Source organism: Miscanthus floridulus, chromosome 18, assembly GCF_019320115.1.
Source record: "Miscanthus floridulus cultivar M001 chromosome 18, ASM1932011v1, whole genome shotgun sequence".
NCBI classification, from domain to species: Eukaryota; Viridiplantae; Streptophyta; class Magnoliopsida; order Poales; family Poaceae; genus Miscanthus; species Miscanthus floridulus.
In genome coordinates this window covers 65,717,489-65,726,227 of record NC_089597.1, presented here as the reverse complement: position 1 = coordinate 65,726,227, position 8,739 = coordinate 65,717,489, and the positions used below count along the sequence as shown (strand labels likewise).

Below are 8,739 nucleotides of genomic sequence, written 5' to 3'. Positions count from 1 at the left end.
GTAACTAATATTGGGAAGAGCTAAGGAATATATTATGTCTTGCATTCTTCCCTATATCCTGAATCACTGCCCTACGATAAGAGATACTCAACTTCTAACAAAAGGAGAAGGAAACCATAGGTGCAGCTTGGGACAGATTCTCAATTTTAACTAGATCTGGCCTATATTTGTCTATAACCAACCATGTGCTTTTACAACATTTTTGGTTAGGGCTTTAGCAAGGAATCTGCCCTATTGCTCGATATAGCTGCTGGATGTTTGTTTACCCATAAAACCACAGCAGAAGGGGAAGCTCTCCTAGACCGCATTCTAGAGAACACTCCTTTGCTAGAACCCCTTTGTGTCGAGCCCGAGCTGTGTCACGTGGAAGTCTCTTCGGCTAAGGCCAAACCTCTATCACCCTTAGAGAGACCCTCGCCCAAACCAGAAGATTTAGAGGAAGGTTCCCAACCTTCAGATCTTCTGTATTTTGAGGATGACTTTTTTTAAGAATTTAGAAACACTTCAAAGTACTCATGCTAGAAAAGGCCACCAATCCCTGTCACTCCTTGTGATCCTATAGACAAACAACTTCTTAAGGAATCCATCAAGGGGTTGACCGCTATTATGAGCAGCGAATGGGTAGAAGAAATAGAACTTTCATTTGAAGAAATTCAGATCCACACCCCTTCTTCAATCCTTCAAAGCAAAGTTGGCAGATCTTGGGTAAAGGTGTTATACAACCCTACGATAGGGGCAAATCTCATGTCCTCATCTTATGCTCATGCCTATTTAGGCAATGCACCCCTTGCCCCTACCAACAAAACCTTGAGACTCACCCCAAGATCTAGTTTGGAAAGTAAAGGGGTCCTGCACGTAAATCTGGGAATGGATCGTGTAAACCCAAAGGCCGAAAGGGCCCCCCAACTCATGGGCCTAATTTTACGGATTGCATATGGGCCATGTAAATAAAAGATCGAGTTGGATTGGATTAGCTTCTAAAAAGGCTGGGCTGTAGATACGGCCCGAGTCGTTGCACGGATCGCCTGAACAGGGTCGGCCCGAGGATCCTGGAAACGGATTCTGCCTTTGGCGTCTCCCTCGCAGAGTCGTAGTCGAGGGGCGGCCGAGCGGGGCGGGTCTTGGGAGCTGAGGGGCGGCGGCGGCGCAGGTTGAGGAGGAGGAGGCGGCGGCGGCGGCGGCAGCAGCCGCAGCAGCGATTCGGTGTCCGAGATCCTTCCATCATCGGCATCGCTTCTCCGTCCATCGCTATCGCTTCCTCAGGGCGGCGGTAGCAGTGATTCCTTAGGCCCCATCGCTTCTTCATCCGTCAGCAAGATCCGTCCTCCGGCGCGCGGGGCGCCTCTCCGCTGCCAAGTCCACAAGGTAACAACTAATACATCCCTCTGTCTATCTACTTGTAGTTTAGTCTTTGGTGTAGATCGAGTAAAGGCGCTGGGTAGATTGTACCGAGAACCTAGCGCAGCGCAAAAGAAAACGAAGAGATGGAAGATATTTCGGGTCCGTCCCTGCCTCCCTGGCCTCCAGGCTTAGGAAGAAACACGACGTCGCCGCTGCCCCGCTCCCGACGAGGCCACAGCCTCCTGCTCTAGAGATCGAGGTGCTCTTTCTGACTCCGCATCATCCACTTCGCCTTCTCATCGCCCTTCTATTTCGGCGGCGGCGTGTCGGCCATGGCGGCGTGGCTGCTGTCATCGCATCTGGACGTCGCCGGCGCTGGCAAGAAGGCGGAGTCATGGCCGACGTCCACATGCTCAGCTCAGCCACTCGTCACTTTGGTCCCGTGCTTAGATCTATGTACGCATCTTCTTTCTAGAATCTCTCTTCTCTTGCTGTAAAGACATTGGTGCCGTAAGATTTATTCTCAGCAAAAGGTCCTTCAATTACAAATCAGTTTCTCTTTGAATCCAAGCAAAAGAAATTCCTCTGTATGTACTTGTATTGGATAATATGGAACTTGATGCCCCTGTTCTTCATTCCCAGTTTGGGGATATATCATGGCTGAATCGCTTGGAAAGTAGTCACCTTCTAGTCATTATGTATTGGACTCTGCATCGTTGATTCCTACTTGCTTTATTTTCAGTTTTTGAACTGCACAGCTAAGCCTGTTATGCTGAACCTTCAAGTTGCACGAATCATCCAGCTATTATTCTTTATTTTGGTAAATGAACTACTACTTTCTGTTTGACAGACATGCGGTAAGGTGATCAGTAATAAGTATTGATTTAATGGAGATCATTTTGAGCATGTAATGATGGAGCTCTACTCTGGATATCTTGAAGATCATTTCAACCTCCACAAGCTAAGGTGAGCATTTCCTCTGATCAGATCCCCCTGTTTCATCTGAATGTTTTTTTTTAATTTTTTTGTCCATCTGATGCATAGAAAAAACGCCAATGTTCTGATGACTGTCCAATCAGTCAACTGAAGTAGAATGAGACCTGAAGCAAAAGAGGGAGAGCTAATAGCTTTGGTGCCACTAGCATTAATAGACTACTAGTAGTGCGATTTGCATTAGATTTCCTTACATGTGGGTGGCACATCATGATGTAAACTGAATACTAGATTTTTTTTAGCGGTGCAAGTGAGATTAGTGCATCCAGAGTGAGGCAGGGGAAGGGCTGCCGGCCCCCTGCCTGCTTGTGCCTGGTGCTGATCTGAACAAAGAAAGTGGTGAGTGGTGCTGTGCATCACCAGCGTTCACCACTGGCTTGGCTAGCCAACCAGACATTCCCTTTTGTTCTGTCATCACATTTCCTTGTCATCAGCATCACTATGCACACATACTACAACTTGCAGTGTTTGGTCTTTTTATGTATATTTTTCACTGTGCATCATTAACAGCTGCCTGTTAAACCTCTACTTTTAGTATCCTATCTAATTGATTGTCATTCATTGGTTCAGGGGACTCTAATTGATTAGTCTGAGTGTTTGATATTATGGAGAGGGTTTCATCAGCAACAGCAGACCTCTACTTTTAGTATCCTATCTAATTGATTGTCATTCATTGGTTCAGGGGACTCTAATTGATTAGTCTGAGTGTTTGATATTATGGAGAGGGTTTCATCAGCAACAGCAGCAGAAGTTGAGGATAGTCTTGATGCTATCTCCACTGATCAGTCAGGCCGGTCAGGGAAAAAGAGGGCTAAAGTTTGGGCTTATGTTGACTCGGAAATCGTTGATGGAATTGAGAAGGCTGTGTGCAAGTATTGCAAGCTCCAGTTGTCTTCTGTGTCAGGGAAAGGGACAACTCACTTGAATAGGCATATTGGATATTATTGTCATCATATCCCTCAAGAGGACAGGGACAGATTCTTAGCAACTTTGAAGAACAAGTCTGATAGAGATAATTCTGTATTTGATCCTGTTGTATTCAGAGGTCTGATTGCAAAGTACTTCCTTAGTGCTGAGGTTGCATTTCGAAAAGCAGATGATCCTACTTGGAAAGAGATGATAAATTATTGCCAGCCTTCATTCAATGTGGTGGGTCGACAAACTGTTCGTGCAGACTGTCTGATCTTGTATGAAGAAGAGAAATTACAGCTACATCAAAAGATTACAAAGTTGAAGTCTCATGTCAGTTTAACTGCTGATTTGTGGTCGTCAAACCAAAATTTGGGGTATCTTGGAGTTACAGCTCATTACATTGATGAAGAGTTTGAGCTCCATAAGAAGATTATTGCATTCAAGCAGATCTCTTTCCCCCATAACTCATTTGCTGTGCAAGATGGCATCACGGCTTGCTTGATGGAGTGGGATTTAGTTGATCGTGTGTTCACAGTGACTCTAGATAATGCAAGCATGAACAACAGAGCGATTAGAGACTTGCGTGCTGCTCTAGGTGCTCAGATGTTCTTTAAGGGTGAACACATACATGTCAGATGTGCCGCTCATGTGCTCAATATAATGGTCCAAGCTGGATTGCAAGTCATACCAAATGCAGTTGGAAGGGTAAGAGACATTATCAAGGTTGTCACATCTACACCTTCTCGTATGCAAACATTCAACTCAATCGTTCAGGCATTAGGTCTCAAAGGCAAGTCGGGGCTGGTTCTAGATGTTCCCCACCCCTGGAATGCTACGTATGACATGTTGAATGAAGCTCTGAAATATAAAGCAGCTCTCAACAGATTCGCAGCAGAGCAGTATCAGGATGTTCCTAGTGAACTAGACTGGCAGAAAGCTGAATCGCTTCATGAATTCCTAGAACAGTTCAGTGAGGCTACAAAAGCATTTTCTACGGATAGGCATCCAACGGCCCACCTCTTTCTGAAGATGTTGATGGCAGTTCGAGATGTATTGCTTGATGAGACGTGGAATACCAATGAACTGCTCAATGAGTTGGCTGAAGCTATGTATACCAAGTTTCAGAAATACTGGGCTGCGCCTAGTATGGTACTTCTCATAGCTGCTGTCCTGGACCCATCAATGAAAGCTGATTTTGTCAGGTTCTTTTACTTGACTGTTGAGAATGTAGAAGCGGAAGCGAAGATGAGAGAGCTTAGACAATACTTGAAGAAATATTATCTAGAGTACGAGAGGGTTGTGAGGAACAACACAGGTCCTGTCTTCGTTACATATGAAGAGGAAGTTTTAAGTCAGGGCGAATCGAGTTCTTCTGGACTTCGTGGCAAACGGCGTGTAGAGCTTGCATTTGCTCAATTTTCATCACAAAACTCGAGTACTCGCTCAGAAAGATCAGAACTGGATATTTATTTGGATGATCCTAGAGTAGTTGTGAGACCGACAGAGAACTTTAATGTTCTAGCATGGTGGAAGAAAAACTCGGATGCCTATCCTATCTTGTCTTTGATGGCCAGAGACTTCTTGTCTATTCCTGTTAGCACAGTGTCCTCAGAATCTGCTTTTAGTGCTGCTGGAAGGATACTTGGTAAAAATAGGACATCTCTCTCTCCAGAAACTCTTGAAGCGTTAGTCTGTGCAAAAGATTGGTTGATTGGCTTTAATGATGCAGAAGAAGGTAATTGTCATATTTCAAATAAATATTGCAAAGCCAATTTTATTTACAATAGTGGTTTAATATGTTTGTCTTGTTCCATGCAGGTCAACCAATGACCGGACAACGTATGTTTGAATCAGACGAAGAAGATGATGATTGACAGGTTAGTGCCCCGATGCAAATATTTTTGTTGGTTTACTGTGATCAGTGCATGGGTTCAGAACAAACTCAGTTAAAACGGATATGAATTTGTACACTGAATGGTACAGTTGCAATGGTAGCTAGATTTCACTATGTTGGAAGATGTGGAAATCAAAATCCCGTTGTTTTCAACTACTGCTATGGAGTTGTTTACTCATCTAGAATATGCAGAGTTGAGAGTACTAGAGTAGTTGTATCTAGCTGGCATTTTCTTACTGACGAGGTCTTAGATATAGTTGAATCGCCGTGTGGCTCTGAATGAGTTGTTTTCAACTACTAGTTGATATCGTTGTTTCCTATCCTATTATTTACCATCAGCATTCTAAAGTAGCTCCATTCAGCAGTTAGGCATTGTGTTGTCTGAATTTTGCAGCACGTCAGTGCATAGCTTTGCTCTGGTTTCAGGTTTGCCTGGTGCAGTTCGAGTGAGAGGAACTGCAGTGCATGAACTCATTTGTATGCATTGTCATTTCCATGACACAATGATCACTAGTTAAATAATTATTTCATGTTTTGTCTTAAGTGCTTATTTACTGAACTGAGCAATGTCTTGTCCTTGTTCATTCACAAGCCTTTTTAGCTACCTCATGTGATGTCTCGGTATGCATGCATATATGTACTGTATTGATCTCATTTGGTCACTAGCATATGAGCAGTACTTTTGGAAGTTTTGAGTTAATCTCTGTGCTGATCCTTATTTGCTCTTGCCGATAAAAAAATATATGCATGTGTTTCAGCTCATATATGTACTTGCTCACTTAGGTTTATTTCTTGGGAGGCAGCTGTGTAACCGGTTAATTAGTGATGAATTAATTCATGCTTTGGTGTTTTGCTCACTTAGGTTTGTCCTAATGTGTGGGGCTGGTTATGATGAGGTGTGGTGGTGGCAGTGGTACTTACACCATGCTGTCCTAACGTGTGCTGAAAATGTCCTCACCTCTAACTACTATTTGTACTACTTCTATCATGTGGTGGTGGCAGTGGTTCCATCTCCCTCTCTATCTATCCATCCATCCAACTCTCCCTTCCTCTCCACTTGCAGGTTCTTGTTGATAGTACAGTTCTGCACTTTTTTCGTATTTTTACTATGTTAACATCAAAACTAGTTCCTGTTGCACACTGTAGTTCTAGTGCTTTTCCTAAGCTTTCCAAAATGGTAAAGTACATAATTTTCCATGGTCTAGAACTCCAGCTATGATTTATTCCATTGACTGAATTGTTGTTGTTTCTAAGTTTCAGTTTAGCTCTGCCATCTGTATACTAAACGTGCTTAATTTGGTTATGCTTCTTGATATCCTTCCACACCTAGCTGTCTACTTGAGCAATGGTTCTTATCCTTCCACACTTAGTTTGGGACTTGTATTGTCATGTCTTGCTGTTAGATTTTACTAGCATTAGAAAGGTTGAGTTATCAGTCATTTTTCAGTTAAGTTATCATGTCTTGCTGTTTTTCTACTGCTTACGTGCTTGTACTCATTTCCTGTCATTTGCAACAGCTGCTGCTTCTACTACTCTCCTATATGGCAATAGCTACTGCTACTTTAGATAGGCAATAGTCTTCTTAGTACAAAGATAGGCATGAGTACTTCTGTTCATGCTTTACATGTTTCTTGCATTTTAGATTTTGAAATAAGATTTCCAGTGTTGCTATGTTTCAGGTGCAAGGATCAAATTGTTTTGGAAGAAAACTGGTAGTTCTACAAGATGCAGTTGGCAGTCTTACAATGGCATTGTTACTGAGAAATTGTGACTTATGTCATTCAGAGAAGGACAATACATATTTGCATGACATTATTTCTTATTTTCTTGAATTAAATCAATTTGCACGGACATATGTAGCAGATGGATGGAGAAACTTGGATCCGGCTACATGTTATTTTTTTATTATTTTTCATCTTTTTAAATTAAATTAACATGTCAGTGCTAGTGGCCGTGCTCGTGATTTGGTTAATCAGGGCTTTGTACTCATTGCATTACTGTACATGTGCTTGCTTGTGAGAGCCCTCGGATTGCATTTAGGATCCGGCCCGAGGATTCAAAAAGGGCTGGGGCTGGATTAGGATGGTGCGACGTGTAGGATTGGATTGAACCGAGCTGAAACAAATCAGTAGGTGCTAGGATCGGGCTGGGTGTAATAATTAATCACATAGGATTGGAGTGGGGTTGGGGCCGGATCACAGCCCATTATCAGGCGGACCTGCACGGTATACACCTACACTTGGACAATACCATTTTGACCCTTGATTTCCATGTTTTTGACATTCATGACTTTGACATCTTGATAGGGCATCCCCTAGAAAAACTCTTCTTAGACCCACCAAAAATAGGGGATCTAGATGTAAAGTTGGGGAGAGACACCTTTACCATTCCTATCACTCGAGCCAAAAACTCGGTGTCAGAATCTCTCCCCTATCCTGACATGCCCAAGGAAGTCATGTCGGTTTTACCTTTTGATTCTCCTAAATCGTCCTTAGAAAAGGATGCAAAGATCTTCATAGAAGAAGAGGACGATTTAGGTGAAACCATAGATCTTCCTCAAGAGGAAGTGCCGGCATGACCTCTGGTTGAGCTAAAACCCCTGCCTGTTGGCCTACGTTATGCTTTCTTAAATGGAGACAAAAAAACTCCTATAATCATTAGCGATAAGTTTTCTAATGAGGAGACATCCAAACTCATCGCCATCATAGAAAAACATAGGTCGGTCTTCAGGTATTCTTTGCAAGATCTTAGGGGGATTAGCTCAACTCTTTGTACCCATCACATCCCGATTGACCCTTCGAGTGCACCTACTTGAGAGCCTCAGCGTAGGCTCAACAATGCGATGTAGAAAGTCGTGAAGAAGGAAGTCCTCAAACTTCTTCACGCCAGGATAATCTATCCCATACCACATAGCGACTAGGTTAGTCCCGTCCAAGTGGTTCCAAAGAAAGGAGGAATGACGGTAGTTGAAAGAAATTAAAAATGAGTTAATCCTGCAACGTACCATCATGGGGTGGAGAATGTGTATTGATTACTAGAAACTCAATGCGGCAACAAAGAAAGACCACTTCCTACTGCCTTTCATTAATGAAATGTTAGAGCGATTGGCGAAGCATTCTTTCTTTTGTTTCCTCAACGGGTATTCGGGGTATCATCAGATTCCCATCCACCCCGATGATCAGAGCAAGACAACATTTACATGTCCGTATGGAACATACACATATCATAGAATGCCATTCGGGTTGTGTAATGCACCCGTGTTATTCCAACGGTGCATGATGTCTATTTTCTCAAACATGATAGAAGAGATCATGGAGGTTTTCATGGATGATTTTTTTGGTCTATGGCAAAACCTTTGACCACTATTTGGAGAATGTAGACAAAGTCTTGTAGAGATGCCAAGAGAAGGACCTGGTACTTAACTGGGAAAATGACACTTTATGGTCCATGAAGGCATCGTTCTTGGGAATCTCGTGTTCGAGAGGGGGATTGAGGTAGATAAGGCCAAGATCAAAGTTATCGAGCAACTACCACCCCCCGTGATCGTAAAAGGGATCCGCAGCTTCCTAGGTCATGTAGGGTTCTATAGGTGGTTTATC

The 8,739-nt window shown here is 43.1% G+C and overlaps 1 protein-coding gene across 1 annotated transcript; it reads left to right on the top strand.

The window, feature by feature from the left end:
- The first annotated feature begins 3,032 nt into the window (after positions 1-3,032).
- Positions 3,033-5,150, top strand: LOC136522864 (zinc finger BED domain-containing protein RICESLEEPER 2-like). The gene has a single exon (XM_066516660.1). The coding sequence runs from the start codon at positions 3,052-3,054 to the stop codon at positions 5,074-5,076; it is 2,025 nt and encodes a 674-aa protein (XP_066372757.1). The 5' UTR covers positions 3,033-3,051; the 3' UTR covers positions 5,077-5,150.
- The last annotated feature ends 3,589 nt before the right edge of the window (positions 5,151-8,739 follow it).

Bases quoted from the DNA above. Each gene is read 5' to 3' on its own strand.
- LOC136522864 (XM_066516660.1), top strand. From the start codon at position 3,052: ATGGAGAGGGTTTCATCAGCAACAGCAGCAGAAGTTGAGGATAGTCTT.